This window comes from Haematobia irritans, chromosome 3 (genome assembly GCF_050003625.1).
Source record: "Haematobia irritans isolate KBUSLIRL chromosome 3, ASM5000362v1, whole genome shotgun sequence".
Taxonomy (NCBI): domain Eukaryota; kingdom Metazoa; phylum Arthropoda; class Insecta; order Diptera; family Muscidae; genus Haematobia; species Haematobia irritans.
The window spans coordinates 229,138,799-229,158,041 of NC_134399.1; the positions used below are offsets into that span (position 1 = coordinate 229,138,799).

Sequence of the window (19,243 nt, forward strand, 5' to 3'; positions counted from 1 at the left end):
CCGATCACACCTTAAGAAGTGATGCAAATTCAGTGCTACGTCTATAGAAATGGTGAACATCCGTTCTTTAACAAGCCCATGTTAAATTCATGGCTTCTGCCCTAATTTTTCTAAATAGAAAATTTCACTACTTTTTGGGCGACGTTTTTTTGTTTTTGCTGCCTAGTTTTGCGTGGAATTCAATAATATTGAAGATTTGTTCCCAATTTTTCCCACAGATCATCAGAAATTCCGTTAATGTAAATATATTTATTTTATAGTATAATCTCCTAGCTCTAAAGACAAGTTTATAGATTATACTCAATGAGAAAAACTTTGTATCACAAAAAAGAATTTTTTGTGTTAAAATTATATGTGACTTATAGCAAAATGGTGTATATTCAAAGTTTCAAGCAGATTGAGAATCGTTTGAAAGTTTGTGTGATCTTAACCCTTTCACTACCGATGTCCACTTAGAAGGACATTCGAAAAAGACACCAAATTCTATTTTCCCACTTAGTTTCGGTTTATTTCTCGATGCTATTTTAAAGTAGAGGCTTTAATCTAAATAACCTATAAATATTGTCCATATTAGTGAGGTCTAAAATGCATTTTTATAAACTTCTTTAACAATAAACGAAAAATACGAAAATTTAAGACAATTTTTGTTCTGTATGTTTCTAGTAAATTGACATTTATACAAAAACTATGGCTGATACTTTTACGGTTTCTTTTTTATATTTTTCCTCACACTTTGAAAGATATTATAGGTCAAATGGCGCTTATTTTCGTAAGGCCATTTGGTCACAATTCAAGAATCAAGTTTTCAGAACAAGCTCGTATAGCTCTTGAAGTAATTGAGGTAGGTTTTCAAAATGACAATTTTTGTTCTACATGATGTTAGTACAAGTAAAAACAGAAGAAAAATAAAAGTTTTTATCATTAGGTTTATTTCGGTAGTGAAAGGGTTAATTTTTTTCTTGGAACTTCCGAAAGTTAAAAATGTTATCCAAATCTTTTTTGGTTAAAAAGCAAATTATTTTTGTCGTAAATAAAAACCGTTTTTTTTTTTAAACCAGTAGTTTCAGTCTAGCGCTGAACTTTTCTGAAAAACTGTGTTCATATATGACAGTTTTTAAAGTTGCATGTTTAATATTTAAATAACACTACCCTAAAAAAATATTTACGTGATATTAAAGATTACGCTACCTAAATTTTAGGGTGCGAAATTTACAAAATATTAAGGACAAATTTCTTTAAAATAATGAAATTTTAATTAAAATAAAGTTTATAATCTTTGCTTCAAAATTTTTTTCATTAAATTTAGGACACAAATTTTGTACATTTGCGTCCCTTCGTTGAAGTCGCATGCCTTTGAACTAAGGCTAATTGTCCTTAAAGTAAAGAAACAGATTTTTGATTTAAAGAAATTGACCTTAAGTTAACTAAAATATTGAAACTTTAGATTTAAGATAAAAAGGCTTCAAATATGGGCCAACACATATTTTGAGGATTTAGCGTCTTTGATTTAAAGTTTTTTTTGGAATTAAGAAAATGTTTTTTACTTTGAAGTAACTGTTATAATTTGAATTTCTAAACTGGCATTTGTTTGTGGGTGGTGGGTTCACTGTTTTTTCAGTGTACTGACGTCACTGAAAAAACAGTGAACCCACCAGGAAAAAAATTTTTGGTTAATTTTAAAAAATTTCGATTATTTTTAGAAAATGTTAACTAAATAGTATTACAAACGTTGACATCACGTCGACATCACAAAAATAAGTAAATATTGTTCGACAAATTCAAGAAAATTTATTAGACGTAATTAATTTTTTTCACTTGTTAAAGAAAATTGTGTAGTTTGAAGGAAAACATTGGTGTTCAAAATTGCTAGAATGTCTTTAGTGACATACGAAGTTCAAGATAGGCGCATTATTGGTAAAATTTACAAATTTTAAGAAATTCTGAACTATTTTGTGGGAGACACGAATTTAGTTAATCTTTATGCTTTATTTGTGTATAATGTTTTCCTCTGTTTTAGTTAATTTAACTAATGTACGCACAAAAATATTAAAGTCATGGAATCTTTCTTAAAAAGTAATAATTCCATGAACTAAAAGAGAGTTAAATCGGCTTTAGTGAAATATAGGGTTCACTTTTTTTTTGAGTGTACCTTTATTAATAAACCGCGAAAAGGGAATGAAAATTTGATAAATGAGATTTGTATTCTAATTTTAATTTAATTGGTCCTAGATTTAAAGCCAGATAGGTCGCTAAAAAATGTCTTTATTTTAAAGAAGCCGCCTCCTTGGGCTCGGAATCAATGCCACAATTCTCAAGGGAAGATCAAAATCTTTGGATCCAAGTAAACTTTTTTTTTGAGTGTACACAATGCCATACTTCCGTTTCCGTTTTGAAAGAATTTGAAGATAGTATTCTTTCAATGTACTTTGGTGTGTATTGAAATCTGGTCCCTTATAGGGCCCTACACGCACGAAAAACACTGTTTTTCATATGTTTTGAGTGTAAAAAAATTATATGTTTGGAAATAAAAAATTTGCACATTATTTTTAAGAGCAAGCATATAAAGTTAATAAACTAGTATAAGATGCCGGGACATATATGTTAATATGTGAGAACATATTATGTTATATTCAACCATTACGACATCTGGAGTGGTTGTGTCTGCCGAATATACTCGCAGATAAACAAAAAAAAAACAGCTTCACTTCGGAGGCACTTAACTTCAACACGGTAACACAAATTGCAAGGAAATTTGAAGTCTGAAATGTTTTAACAAAAAAGGCTTTATTCTGATTGAAATTTCTGCAAGTCTTTTATCCTTACCCAGCAAAAAATTATCACTATTTCAGCAGGATTGTAAGGGAGAGAGGCAGTACCAACTGCTTACAAAACCTTCGAACCAGTACTTTTGTGCACCTTCAAAAAAACTCGCTCCTGTAACATATACCCCAAACACAATTTGCTTCAAGCATATATATTTTCAGGATTGGTCCAAACAAAATATTGTTTGTATTATTCAAACATATTATGTTTGAACTTAGGGCATACACTGGTAGAAAAAAATTCTGAAATTTTCTTTGTGTGGAAATATTTTTAAGGCGCCAATTGGTTACTTCCATTATTTTACTTGCAGCAAACCCTCTAGGTCTCTCTTTCTAAACACATATATGTTCTTCTTTTGTTAGTTTTTGAATTCCTTTAAAATTTTAAAGTTTTGTACCAAAATTGTTATTTTTGCAATAAAAAAATAATATTTTATCCAAAAATCAGTCAATTTCGTTTATATCCAACACTGTTAATGACTATAAATCTTTAATAACCCACATTTCGAAGTTTCATTATAAAAATTTAATATAGTATAAATATAAATGTGTAAATTAAAAAAAAAAACAAAAAAGTGTTCGGTCGGGGCAGGGATTGGACCCACGACCCTTTGCATGCAAGGCAGACATGCTAACCACTGCTCCACGTGGCAAACAAATGTATGTTTCTGTTAAATAATGTTATGTTTGCATGGGCTCGTGGGCGCTGCAAACTATGCTATATAAATGTAACTTATAACGATAATTATCTACTGGTGACTATAACAGCTACGTAGCCCAGTGGATAGTGTGTTGGCTTACAAACTGTATGGTACTCGGTTCGATTCTCCGTGCAGGCGAAAGGTAAACTTTAAAAAAAAAAATATAAAAGTGAATAATTTCTTCAACATTATTTGTATTACAGAAAAAGGTGCCAAGAATTAAAATATTTCGTGGAAGTGAAAATAACGAGTATGTTAGGGAATGAGCACAATCGTCTTTGGGAAAAATTCTTCCAAGCATATAATATTTTTGGGCTCAAAATGCTTCCAAACATATAATATGTTCACATAAAACAAACATATTAATGTTTCGGAAGTATCCAATAATATATGTGCTTCCTGCAAAATATGTTTGGAACATATGTTAAAGAAGCGATTTTTTTTTGAGGGTGCGGATATCGCTAAATCGACTCAGAATTTAATTCTAAACCGATCCGTATACTAAAAGGTTGGTATATGATTACTCCTTCTTGGCGTTACATACAAATGCACAAACTTATTATACCCTGTACCACAGAAGTGGTGAAGGGTATAAAAAGCGTCGCCAAAAAAGTAGTGAAAATGTTCTTTTTGGATCCGGAAGTGGTGCAAAATTGACACAGAAGCGATGCATTTAACATGGGCTTGTCTGGAACGTTTGACATCAAATATTTTAAAAAATTCGCAATTTTTGTAGAAAGGATTTAGATTTTTTTAGACAAAATTTAAATAATTAGCACTATTTCATTAATTCTTAATCTGTTTTTAATCTACTTGAAACAATAAATATTTAAAATTCCCATTAAAAATATGAAAAAAGCGAATTATAAAAAAATGACTCAAATGAACTAAAAAAGTGACTCAAATGAACAACTTTGGGAGGACATTTTTGGGAGTGCTTTAAAAGTTGTGCCTTTAGAAGAACTTCAAAAATTTTTTGCTGGGCTCTACATAGCGCTCATTTCAATAGCAATATTGCTCAGAAATGATATATAATCTTGAGTTTCCTATTTTATAGCATTGTTGGTATGAAGGAAAACAGCACTACCTTTCAAAAACTAGTTTGATTACACGTTTACATTATTGCCAACGATATATGTAGTGTGGATGTACTGCCTAATTTACTGTATACAAAAAGGCCCAACTTAATTCTTACTGCTGAAGTATTTTTTGCTGGGAAATAATATTTCCTCTTTTTTTTAGAATTTTTGTTTTCATTCCAATATGTGAATTAAATTTTAAATAAAATTTTAGTTGCCTACTTAATAACTCATCAAATTTAACCGACTTCCTTGTTGTTAGAGAAGGTAATGTACGACGTGAATGACAAACGCAGTATCAAGCTTTGTGTGAAAGACAATGTTCCTTCTACTGAAATAATATTTTCTTTCTGTGTACTAAAAACACATGAAATTATCCCTTTGTAGTAACTTGACAGTTCACAGATATCAGTTCACCCCTGAATAACCAAAAACCCCTGTCTGTCATCGACAACAACATGGACCAGAGGAGCAACACGTTATTTTTTGTATACGTATATGAATTTGGAAAATAAAAACAAATACCTTAGGAAGCTTTTACATCCCTTACACGCATACTGTCTCTTCTGAAATCTCATTAAAATAAACAAAATCGCTCACAGATTCCAACAACCTGCTGACCATACCCAAGCAATGTTATGGAGTTCCGTGCGGAGATGCCTTGTAATACAACTGTTATACAGCCAAGAGAAAGAGAGAGAGAACTACAAACAAAAACATAGCCGTTAACAATTGAATCCTCAACCACTATGTGGCGAAGGATGTGTGGGCGTCTTGTCGTAAATTTTCCGATGATACGACATATAAGAATTGCAACAAAAAAAGTAAAATCATCGTTTTTATTGCAAGCATCCTACAGGTTCTATAGAGAAAAGCTTATAGCATTATATCTCATCGGATTAGTTCTTCCAATTTTACTATTTCTGCTTCAATTGAATCGTGCATATCGTAACCCAAGTCGACTTAAGGCGAATTAGATTTAAACAATTCTTAGAAATTTAGAAATAATTTTCAATTTGCATGCAATTGTCTCTTTGGATAAAAATAGTTTTATTATTCAATTATAAGGCATACAATTGCAGGCCAGTGTTGCCCAATTGTCTTTTCGTAATTTCGACGCAAACAAAATTGCCTCACTGGTATACAATTACAAGAGAGTTATTTACCATCATTACGGATGGAAACTCTGAATGATGCTGTGCTCAAGATGTTGTTTTTTTTTTTTTCATAGCCACTCTGGCAAAAGCTTTCTTCGAGGAGCTTTAAGCAAAAGCATACTCATCGTGTATACAAGTTACAGCATCTGTATGTGGAAATTTTCACAAAGATTCAATTGTTATCCGAGAGTTACAAACGAAAGTCGTGCGAATTGAAATGTGAATACGGAAAATCGGAATTTCTGCAAAACCTAAAGAAACCCAAAGAGTCTGTGAAAATTACCAAAAAAAATCAAAATCATAAAGAATTTCCCAAGAAAAAGTAAATCTAGAAATTTTTCAAAATTCCTGCACAAGAAACTAAAAGAAATTCATTTTATAAAAGCAACTGCTTTACAGGTGAAAGGAAAATTTTTTGAATAATATCCAAAATGTCAGGAAAAAAGTGTACATAAAAAATTGCTCCATTGAAGTTTTTGTATACGTGTGTGTGTGTGTGTAAAGGAATTAAAAATTAAAAGAAGTGGAAATTCTATAAAATAGTCAAAGGTCGAACCAAAAAAAAAAAATAATTTTTCTCTGAGTTTTGCATCATTTATTCTTTAAATTTCCCATTTAGGTGAAGAAATTAACAAAAAAACGAAGACTAAATTATTGAGAAGCACACGCCCTTAGTGTGCAGGATATATGTAGATGTACATACAGCAGTAGCGCCAGCAACAACAACGAACGAACCAACACCAACCAAAGGAGCACCAGTGGCAGCAGCAACCTTTCCTTTTACAGTGCACACTCTCATTGCTACGTACATACACAAGACACACGAATACATTACCAATACATGCCAACTCAATATGAAAGGGACTCACTCGGTGTAAATGTGTGCGAGGTGTTTGACTGAAGCCTGGGAATTGTGGGCTTGTATAGCTCAATGTGTGATTTTAAAAATACCAAAATTTTAACTTAAACCCGAAAAAAACAACACAATCGATCTTTTTCAATCCTTCTGTGCCAATCCAGAATCATCTAAACCTAAGCAAAATGTGTGATAGTTTAAGCAAGAATTATAGCGAATTTATAAAATGACGCAACGCGGTTATAAAAGAAGGCGTAAAGGGTAAATGCCGATTGAATTCGAAATTCACTCGCATCCAACCAAACACACAAAAAAAACGAGCAATGAAAATCGGCTCTGTATCGTAAATTGTCAATAGTAAAAGTGTTGATGAAGCAAATTTTCTTATCGAAATCAAGGATAATCGAACTACGCAAATATCTACCAATGACATTGAATAATTTTATGTTATTTTCCAACAACAAAATCTACCAGAACATCGGAGGCAGTCTCACCACAAAGACGACGACGACGACGACGAGCAATTAGACTTTAAAACACCCACATAGATCTGTGCACTGCACGCAGTTCGTTGAAGTTTTTCAACAGCAAATACGCGTATACACACAAACACACTCAAGCAGGATACAGGATACAAGGCTAGATATAAAGCCAAGCCAAAGAAGGCAAGGCATCATATACACATCCTTCCATTCCCCCAAGATCACCCACCCTTCATTCACAAACTTTAACTCCCACACACACACACCCATACCCATACTCATATCCGACAACGACGTGAACGACAGACCACCACTACGGCAGTCAGTCATTTTGGTCCAGCAGGCACTTTGTGATAAATGTTCCTAGCGATTATACAAAGACGACGAAACCAACAACAAAAACTGCAACAGCAACAACAACAACAACACCACTACCACCTGGAGCAGCATTAGCAGCAACAGCCAACAACGATATAACCGTTGTGGCTATCAAAAACAACGCAATACCTTAAGGAATATGTTTAAATCGTTTGTTTTAGCGATTTTCGTGCGTTTGGGTAAGTTTCTTAGTTCACACTCCCACTCACTCAAACACACTCACTGCTTCACCTCCAACAATGTCTAATGTGAATAGAAACTCTTTAGGTCGCTCTCTGCACATTACTCTTTGATATCCCTTCATTAGGTCTGCCTGTCATCTCCGCACACACCGCACACACCCACGACCTTAGACACTAGAAAATACACAGAGACAGCCCAACATATTCACATGAATTATTTCTCAAATGAAAATTTTCAAAAAATCATCAATGAACAAACACAATAGGTCCAAACCGAACCCCAAAAACGAATTGAGACGATGAAGTTGAGAGAATGTAAAAAGGACATTCGGCCATCACTTCATAAAATCAAGACTATTGGAGTATGCGTGCGTGCGTGTGTGTGTATGCATCGGTTAGTACAACAATTGCTTCGTCTTAATTAGAGTTCGTGATTTGTAGAAAGGACGAAGTATCAACATTGTTTGCCGAAGTCCATATACACTCACCACACACACATATATACTAATACAGGTCAATTTTTAGTCTATCATGGCATTTAGCCGTTTATAGGAAGCTCTAAAGCGAGTATTGAACAGAGTTTTCATGTGTTTTTTTTTTGGTCTTTCTTATCTATTGTTTCCATTGAAATCATTCATATATTTACACATACATATATGTATGTGTGAATATGAGAGAGATTGTACATTCGCGATTACGAACATTTGCAACAACAAATGATATCCTGTTCGTTTTTGTTTTCAGCTACATATCAAATACAAACACATACCGACACATGTATTCGATATTAGTTATACACGATATAATGAGCTTTCAGCTCCGTCCTTGGCATACGAAACACAACATCAACAGTAGCAAAAACACAATCAATGCTCTTGTTTTTAATGCCATTGGCGTTGATGTCGATGTTGTTCGCTGTTTTTTAAGTCAGAGATACCACAGTCATTCATCACCAGATGTTATTGAAATAGCGATATATAATTTTAGTTAATAAAATACCTCACTTCCTTGTAATATATCGATTTAAAGATATTTAATTAAAACCAGAAACAGAGTAAGTTTAGCAAAAAAAATTTTTTTTAATTTGTTAAAGAATTTTTCCTAGTCCACTGAAATGTTCTTTATTTAAAAGAGATCTCAAAAACTGAACTAAACATGAATATACATTTCAATGACACTACAAATAAGTTCAATTCTAACTAAAGCCGAAGAACATTTTCACGCACTCCTCAAAACTAGTAAGAATGAATTACGATGTGGTTTTAGGTTAGGTTAAAATTACAGCCCGATTTGATTTGGTCCATTATGATACCACATTAACTAAAAGTACTTATTACATGTGGAGTCGAACCAATTTTGCTCGACATCAGCATTTTTCATCAGCCTCGAATCCGGGTAATATAACTAAATCTCATTTTAATACCACTAATTTGTAGTTCTATTGTGGGGGTACCGAAAATGGATCGATATAAATTGTCGTATTTATTTATATGTGGAAAAATATTAATTTCACATTTGATGCCAATTCAAATCTATATTTCAAATTTAAGGCAATGACGGTCCTAAGTTTAATAAATAAAATAATAATGTATTATACCCTTCAACACATTGTGGACCAAAATTATTGATACCATCTCAAATCCTTTAAGTTTGTTGCGAGCTATATAAAAGTTTATATTCCCATATACACGAATTAGAATCTTAACCGATTTAGATAATACACTTCAACAAAATCTGTGTACTTAAAATTTAAATCTAACGTTATGGGATGAAAAACAATTTTAGTAAAAAAAAAACAACAAATAAGGAAAGTCTGAAGTCGGACGGGGCCGACTATAATACACCCTGCACAACTTTGTATTTAGGTCTACATTTCGATAAATCTCAAATCCTTCAAATTTGTGCTTTAACCAACATTTAAAACTGACCCGATTTGGACAATATTTTGTAAGACTTCTACAAAATCTTGGGCACAATGTGGCGCAGGGTATATATAGGGGAAATACTTATAAATATTTAGGCAATTTCGCACAAATACATTTATGATTCATCAGTCAATAGATATGTGTTGAGAACATTTTCTACAGAAATAAAATTTTATGAAGATTTTCTATAGAAATAAAATTATTTAATTTTACAATTAATTATTCTTCGAGCTTTACGGACAATGTAGATCAAGGATTTTGATCAATAGAACCATTGAAAAGAAAACGCCAGATACAAATCTATACACGCCTAGACTGTACATGTTTCTGTTCGGGCGAATGAACTTTTCCACAGCCTTTAGTATAGATCTGGCTGGGAGAGATAACTCAATTTTGTTCCCGTTATGCTGACTTCTTATGGAGAAAACATTTGGGAATTTTCTTCTTACAAATTGAATCATCTTAACTCCCACTGTGCATCATCTTTTCATATAGTCACAAATCCCTTGATCTTATTTTCATTTCGTTTTGTTACTACAGTAATGCAACAACACGAAATTTATTTTTAGAAGCTTCTGTCGAATTCACCTTAGTGCTGAACAATCGAACAAAACTTTTGTTTCTATAGTTAACAACAACATGTGACAACTTACAGAAACATGTTACAAAGAGACAACAACAATTCCAACGCGTACATTAGTAGTGTTTTTACCTAGTTTACGACGGGCTCTTCGTTACTTATTATTTTTCATTTTAGCCTGATACTGAAACAGGCGATTCTTTTCAATGGTTCTATTGATCAAAATCCTTGATCGAAAGCTCGAGGTATAATTAATTGTAAAATTTTGACCAAAATATCTATAGAAATAAAATTTTGACCAAAATATCTATAGAAATAAAATTTTGACAAAGTTTTCTTTAGAAATAAATGTTTGAAAAAAATTTTCTATAGAAATAAAATGTTGACAAAATTTTCTATAAAAATAATTTTTTGAAAAAATCCTATAAGCTGTATCTTTTATTGAAAAAAAAATTCTGCCAATATTCGACCTATGTATATAGGTATATGGTCTTATAATAAAATTAAAAAAAAAATAAAATAAAATCGATTGTTCGAAATATTTGAAAAAAAAACAAGTATATACGGCCGTAAGTTCGGCCAGGACGTTGCTTATGTACCCTCCACCATGGATTGCGTAGAAACTTCTACTGAAGACTGTAATCCACAATCGAATTACTTGGGTTGCGGTAACACTTGCCGATGGCAAGGTATCTTAAAACTTCCTAACACCGTAATATGTACCAAATAGTCCATACGTGGTATATATTAAACTAAAAAAGGCCGATTAAATACGTATATAATAAAGTTTAAAGTTTCTATAGAAATAAAATTTTGACAAAATTTTCTATAGAAGTAAAATTTTGACAAAATTTTCTATAGAAATAAAATTTTAACAAAATTTTCTATAGAAATAAAATTTTGACACAATTTTCTATAGAAATAAAATTTTGACAAAATTTTCTATAGAAATAATATTTTGACAAAATTTTCTATAAAAATAAAATTTTGGTATATTATTTCCGGCTCGAGTGGCAACCATGATTATGAAACGATATGGACCAATTTTTGTGTGATTGAGGATAAGCTATATATAACTATAGACCGATATGGACCAATTTTGGCATGGTTGTTAGAGACCATATACTAACACGACATACCAAATTTCAACCGGATCGGATGAATTTTGCTCCTGCAAGAGGCTCCGGAGATCAAATCTGGGGACCGGTTAATATGGGGGCTATATATAGTTATGGACCGATATGGACCAATTTTTGAATAGTTGTTAGAGAACATATACTTATACAATGTACCAAATTTCAACCGGATCGGATGAAATTTTCTTCTCTTAGATGATCCGCAAACCAAATCTGGGGATCGGTTTATATGGGGGCTATATATAATTATGGACCGATATGGACCAATTTTTGAATCGTTGTTATTGACCATATACTTACACCACATACCAAATTTTAACCGGATCGGATGAATTTTGCTTCTCTAAGAGCCTCCCGAGGTCAAATCTGGGGACCGGTTAATATGGGGGCTATATATAATTATGGACCGATATGGACCAATTTCTGTATGGTTGTTAGAGACCAGATACTTACACCATGTACCAAATTTCAGCCGGGTCGGATGAAGTGTGTTACTCTTATAGGCTCCGCAAGCCAAATCTGGGGGTCCGTTATATGGGGGCTATACGTAAAAGTGGACCGATATGACCCATTTGCAATACCATCTGACCTACATCAATAACAACTACTTGTGCCAAGTTTGAAGTCGATAGCTTGTTTCGTTCGGAAGTTAGCGTGATTTCAACAGACGGTCGGACGGACGGACGGACATGCTTAGATCGACTCAGAATTTCACCCCGACCCAGTATATACTTTATGGGGTCTTAGAGCAATATTTCGATGTGTTACAAACGGAATGACAAAGTTAATATACACCCCATCCTATGGTGGAGGGTATAAAAATTGTTATGTTGGAAGGCATTGAAATGGATCGATAGTCTAATATGCTAGGAAACATAAAATGATCTCCGTAATTGGAAGTTGTTTTTCATTTACAGCCATATCGTACATTGCTCAAATGAATAACGCAATGGAAACTAATTTGCGTAAAAACTTGTTTAGTTACAAAAATGTAAAGTGTGTTAAAAAATTTAGTTTAGCCGGAGTCGACCAAAATTTTTACGGGTCCGACTCCGGTTCCAGCAAAATCTTCAGACTCCGACTCCACAGCCCTGGTTTTCACCCTTATTTTCTTCTCTTAAACCAACCTGATTGTTGCAAAAACATTAGCAGACTGCTTAAGTTAACGTTTTCCAAGTCCGCCAGTAATCTAAATCTATATGCCCTTAAAATTCCTTTTCACCCGCATCATGACAGCTTATATAGTAGTCATTATACTTCACGACAAAATCTTTTTCAAATTCGTCTATCAGGCCACGATCCATTATAGCAAATATCAGGGGTCATAGCATATCTAATGTGCGGTTTAAGTTTAAATGGGTTCATAATTGAAAAGTTTATCGACTTTTGGACAAGGAAAAAAACTTTATATTAGAGAAATGCGTCTTCTAAGCTAAGCAAAATTTGCATTCGCATTTTAAGGACATGAAATCTTTGGCCTCACGACAATATTTTTTTCAGTGTACTCCGAAACCCACTTTGGAGCCATCGGAGTAGAAATCTATATAACGTTTATTCCCCGGGGTCTGTGTGTTGGGAATTAGAGTTTCAACCTTTTTGTCGAAAAGCGGTTTCGGCTGCTGCTGTTGTGCCGGTCACCAGACCACAACTCCGTATAGCATTATAGGTCTAACCACTGCAGTGTCCAGCCAATACACAATTTTCGGTTTTAGCCCTTACTGTTTCCCTATTGCCTTTTGCACGAGTACAAGGCTACCGTGGCTTTTCTCGCCCTTTCTTCAAAATTCATCTTAACTTTCAGCTTCCTGTCCATTATAAGTCCAAGGTATTTTGCACACTCACCAAAGCTAATTTGAATACCATCTAAGGAAATGGACTTAATATGGTACAGATTTGGAGCCAGTGATTTTCCCTTTACTTTTAATTCATTTTTGTTTTTATGAGAAGGAAGAATTTTGTAAATGGTAGTAAAAAATTCAAAAATGTCAGTAAATTCTCGTTATTTTAACAACCCATTATTTTAACAATATAAAAAGTGGAATATAATTTATTTGAATTTTCACACGATATAGATTAATTTCCCCACAAACCAGTTCATTTGTTTCTGTATCTTCAGCGCATACACAATTTGTCTCCAGTTACTGCTTCTTAACTGCATCAGGTTCTGAATCAATTCTACCCCAAGCAAAGTGGGATAGAATTTCATCCAAATAAACTTTCAAGACACAACTTCTAGAGCAATGCAAAGGACCCAAAATGAAGTACTTCCGTCCTATGACATGTAAAATTCATTCCAAGTTTGCACTACTTCCGGATCACAAATTGGGGATCCAAACTACTTTCTTGGAAGCTCTTTTTTTGCTGGGATATTTATCAATCAGTATTTAATATATAGATCATATTTCGACTCACAAACTCATGGTTCTTATATTCTAAAGTTAAATAAAATCGAAAAATAAAGGCTTCCGCATACATAGAGTTATATACATTATAGTTATGTTCGAATTCAAAGGCGATTTCAAAACTTCTATCGATAAATATTCTGGGGGGATAAATTGTTTCTGGGGGTGGCTTATCACCAAGAACGAGCTTCTTTAAAATAAAAAAAGAATGTTCATAATCTTTGATTAAATTATGTTTTCTTTAAATTTAGGACACAAATTGGCAAATTTTCCTCATTTTTATTTAAAGAAATAATTTTAAAACGACTAAAACATTTGAAAGTTCTTCTAAAGGCACAACTCTAAAAGCACTTCCAAAAATGTCCTCCCAAAGAGGTTCTTTATTTTAACTATGTAGAGAGTTCTTTTAATTAAGTTTTTTATAAATCGTTTGTTTCCTATTTTGAAGGGGGTAATTTTAATTTTTTTTTTCAAATAGGATTAAAACAGAGTAAGAATTTATAAAATTGTGCAAATTATTTAAATTGTGTTGAAAAAAAAAAACAATAAATCCATTCTAGGAAGAAAGAAGTTGTTTGAAGTTTAAAACGTAATCAATTAAAACATGACATTATACAATTAACATTTTTAATCAAATTAAAAGAAGGAAATTCGATAAATCATTGAAAATCTTTAATTTTTTTTAATCTTAATAATCTCAATGAAAATTAAATAAAAAATGTTTCCAATTAAAAATATATAATTATTTTTTTTAGTTTCAATTGTTCATTAAATGTTTACTAACATCTAAAGAAAAATCCAACTGAACGAAGAGTTATCGAAAAATCATAAAAAAGTACAAGCATTTGTAAAATTACAAGAAAATTATGTTATTTTAAAATAAAAATAATGATAAATAAATAAACAATAATATTATTAATAATTAATTGCCAGTATTAAAAAATTTATTGATTTTTTCGACAAAAATCAATTAAAAGTTTAATAAAATAATTGAAAGTGTAGAAGAAATCAATTAACTTTTTGATTCGGTGATTAATACTATCATTTTCATGATTGAAGCCATATGAATTAAAACATTGTGTGCGTGAGTGCCAGGATACCGATATTTACTAGGACCTTGATCATTTTTGTACTTGAAGTCGTGTTTAAATTTTAAGTTGCAGCAAATACAAAAGCTGATCAACCAAATCTAGGTTATGTTAGGTTATGTTAGGTGTCAACCCGATGTATCAGGCTGCACGTACCACAGTGGTGAGCTTCTCTCCTAGTGCTGCCCGATTCCATGTTAAGCTCAATGACAAGGGACCTCCTTTTTATAGCCGAGTCCGAACGGCGTTGCACATTGCAGTGAAACCACTTAGATAAGTTTTGAAACACTTTGTAATGTCACTAGCATTACGGAAGTGGGATAATTCACTTTTGAAAAATTTTTGGTCGAAGCAGGAATCGAGCCCACGACCTTGTGTATGTAAAAATGGGCATGTTAACCATTGCACCATGGTGGCTCCCTAAATTATGTTAAAAAAATTTAGGTTCCACTATCTCATGCCAGCTCATATACACCTCGTCTTGTTGTGCGCCCTAATGTCTTCCGTCCTCCAATCTTACCCTACTCGTGACTTTAACGAGTTGCTCATTAGTTTCCAGTCCCTGTTTCCAAGCTAGACCAGGTCTTATATAACCACCACCATAGGTTAGGTTAGGTTAGGTGACAGCCCGATGTATCAGGCTCACTTAGACTATTCAGTCCATTGTGATACCACATTGGTGAACTTCTCTCTTATCAGTGAGTGCTGCCCGATTCCATGTTAAGCTCAATGACAAGGGTCCTCCTTTTTATAGCCGAGTCCGAACGGCGTTCCACATTGCAGTGAAACCACTTAGAGAAGCTTCGAAACCCTCAGAAATGTCACCAGCATTACTGAGGTGGGATAATCCACCGCTGAAAAACTTTTTGGTGTTTGGTCGAAGCAGGAATCGAACCCACGACCTTGTGTATGCAAGGCGGGCATGCTAACCATTGCACCACGGTGGCTCCCACCACCACCATGGAAATGCAGAGAACTTCTATTAACATTGAGTTTTTATACCCTGCTCCACACTGTGGAACAGGATATTATAAGTTAGTGCATATGTTTGCAACACCCAGAAGGAGACGAGATAGACACATGGTGTCTTTGGCAAAAATGCTCATGGTGGGCTCCTGAGTCGATATAGCCATGTCCGTCTGTCCGTGAACACATTTTTGTAATCAAAGTCTAGGTCGCAGTTTTAGTCCAATCGACTTCAAATTTGGCACAAGTATGTGTTTTGGCACAGAATAGATCCCTATTGATTTTGGAACAAATCGGTTCAGATTTAGATATAGCTCCCATATATATATTTCGCCCGATATAAACTTATATGGCCCCAGAAGCCAGAGTTTTACCCTAAATTACTTAAAATTTTGCACAAGAAGAACAATTAGTACTATAGTCAAGTGTGCCAAATTTTATTGAAATCGGTTCAGATTTAGATATAGCTCCCATATATATCTTACGCCCGATATGGACTAATGCGGTCCCAGAAGCCAGAGTTTTACCCCAATTTGCTTGAAATTGTGCACAGGAAGTAGAATTAGCATTGTAGCTATTCGTGCAAAATTTGGTTGAAATCGGTTCGGATTTAGATATAGCTCCCATATATAGCTTTCGCCCGATTTACACTCATATGACCACAGAGGCTAATTTTTTTGCTCCGATTTAGTTGAAATTTTGCACAGGGAGTAGAATTAGCATTGTAGCTATGCGTGCAAAATTTGGTTGAAATCGGTTCAGATTTAGATATAGGTCCCATATATATGTTTTTCTGATTTCGACAAAAATGGTCAAAATACCAACATTTTCCTTGTCAAAATCGCCACTGCTTAGTCGAAAAGTTGTAAAAATGACTCTAATTTTCCTAAACTTCTAATACATATATATCGAGCGATAAATCATAAATAAACTTTTTCGAAGTTTCCTTAAAATTGCTTCAGATTTAAACGTTTCCCATATTGTTTTACTAACATTGTGTTCCACCCTAGTGCATTAGCCGACTTAAATTTTGAGTCTATAGATTTTGTAGAAGTCTATAAAATTCTGTCCAGATCGAGTGATATTTAAATGCATGTATTTGGGACAAACCTTTATATAGCCCCCAACACATTTGACGGATGTGATATGGTATCGAAAATTTTGATCCACAAAGTGGTGCAGGGTATAATATAGTCGGCGCCGCCCGACTTTAGACTTTCCTTACTTGTTTATTATTGAAAAATTCCTCGATTTTTGTTAATATATACTCATATTTTTGCAAAACACTGCATTTTATATTTATTAATATTAATATTGAGAATTATTTCAACACTATCATTATACTCACCACCATAGAATGGTGACGGGGGTATAATAAGTTTGTTATTCCCTTTGTAACACATAGAAATATCGATTATATAAAGTATATATATTCTTGATCAGGGAGAAATTCTAAGACGATATAGCCATGTTCGTCTGTCTGTCTGTCTGGCTGTCTGTCTATCTGTTGTAATCACGCTACAGTCTTCAATAATAAAGTAATCGTGCTGAAATTTCGCACAAACCTGTCTTTTGTCTGCAGGCAGGTCAAGTTCGAAGATGGTCCAAGTTTTGATATAGTCCCCATAGAATCCGTAGTTATTATTCTAGAATCCGTAGTTATTATCCAATTTGGTTGAAATTTTAAATCTAGAGGTATTTTAGGCCCATAAATGGTGAGTATCGGTCCAATTTTGGTATATCCCCCATATAGACCGATCTCCCGATATGGGGTCTTGGGCTTATAGAATCCGTAGTTTTTATGCAATTTGCCTGAAATTGGAAATCTAGAGGTATTTTAGAACAATAAAGAGGTGTGCCGAAAATGGTGAATATAGGTCCATGTTTTGGTATAGCCCCTATATAGACCGATCTCCAGTTTTTACTTCTTGGGCCTCTAAAATCTGCCTGAAATTAGAAATCTAGAGGTATTTTAAAACCCTAAAGAGGTGTTCTGAAAATTATGAGTATCGGACCATGTTTTTATATAGCCCCCATATAGACCGATCTCCAGATTTTATTCTTGGCCTTATAGAAACCGTAGTTTTTATGCAACTTGCCTCAAATTGGAAATCTAGAGGTATTTTAGGACCATAAAAAGGTATGCCGAAATAGGTGGGTATAGGTCCATGTTATGATATAGCCATCATGGGCTTTTAGAAACCATAGTCATAGATGTTAGATTTTAAATCAAGGCGTTATTTCATCGTTTTCTTGCGCACTTGCGCACAATGTTTATGATTCCTCTAAAACTCAAACAAATATGGTTCTTTTAAATCCAGAATCTGATCTAGTCTTCATAGATAAAATCTTTGAATTTATATTCGGGAAGAGTACTGGTTGAACTGATCTGCTTGTCATCAAATTCCCCTGAAATTTTCACAGGAAAATATAATATTTGATTCATGGTGGTGGGTATTTATATACATGTTTTCTCTAATATATGCTTCATATGGACTAACACACAATTTAGAAGACAATCCCAGCAGAAAAAGAGTTTCCAACATGTAGTTTGGATCCCCAAACTTGTTATTCGGAAGTAGTACAAACTTCAAACAACTCAATGAATTTTTCATGGGCTTCCCAGCAAAAAAAGCGTCGCCAAAAAAGTAGTGAAAATGTTCTTTTTGGATCCGGAAGTGGTGCCAAATTGACGCAGAAGCGATGAATTTAAAATGGGCTTGTCATAGGATGGGTGTCCACCATTTCAACAGCCGCTGCACTGAATTCGCATCACTTCTTAAGGTGTGAGGCGAATTCAGTGTTTTGGATGTGAATTAAGAATTTTTTTGATATTTTGCCAAATAAATATTTTTTAAAATTTTTTTTATGATTTTGTATGCATTATAACGCTTGCCTGGAACGTTTGTCATCAAATATTTTGAAAAATTCGCAATTTTTCGAGATATAATTTAGAATTTTTTCGGCTAAATTTAAATAATTTGTACCATTTTATTAATTCTTACCCTGTTTTTACCCGATTTGAAACAACGAAGTTTTAAATTTCCAATTAAAAATTGACTCAAATTAATTTCCTGTGCAGTTAAAATAAAGAACATCCTTGGGAGAGCATTTTTGGAAGATCTTTTAAAGTTGTGCCTTGAGAAGAACTTCCAAGTTTTTTTGCTGGGTTGCCATAGAACGGAAGTACTTCGATTTCGCATCCTTTTGGAAGTTGTGCCTTGGAAGCGAAAAAAATTGTTTTTTCGCCAATTTCACGTTTTCAGTTTTATCAACATTTGTTATAGCACTTTTATATTGTAAATCTGTAATTCTTACAATTCGACAAACTTTGAACCTGGGTATGTTGACACCATTAGGAAACTCCTTAACGCACTCAGCCACAAACGCCATTGAACACAAAATGTTAATTCAAATGTTTGTGATACGATTCTAATATGACACCAAGGTATAACATTCTAACTACTTCTCGAGATGTTCTTAATTAGT

At 33.4% G+C, this 19,243-nt stretch overlaps 1 protein-coding gene across 1 annotated transcript in view; it reads left to right on the forward strand.

Moving 5' to 3' along the window:
• Positions 1 to 5,962: 5,962 nt before the first annotated feature.
• The window catches only part of Lrp4 (LDL receptor related protein 4), a 38,902-nt gene continuing 25,621 nt past the window's right edge, over positions 5,963 to 19,243 (forward strand). Inside the window, exons 1-2 of the mRNA XM_075298304.1 lie at positions 5,963 to 6,158; positions 6,379 to 7,654. Of these exons, the coding sequence (XP_075154419.1) occupies positions 7,615 to 7,654 (40 nt within the window). The 5' untranslated portion in view covers positions 5,963 to 6,158; positions 6,379 to 7,614. The remainder of the gene's footprint in view (positions 6,159 to 6,378; positions 7,655 to 19,243) is intronic.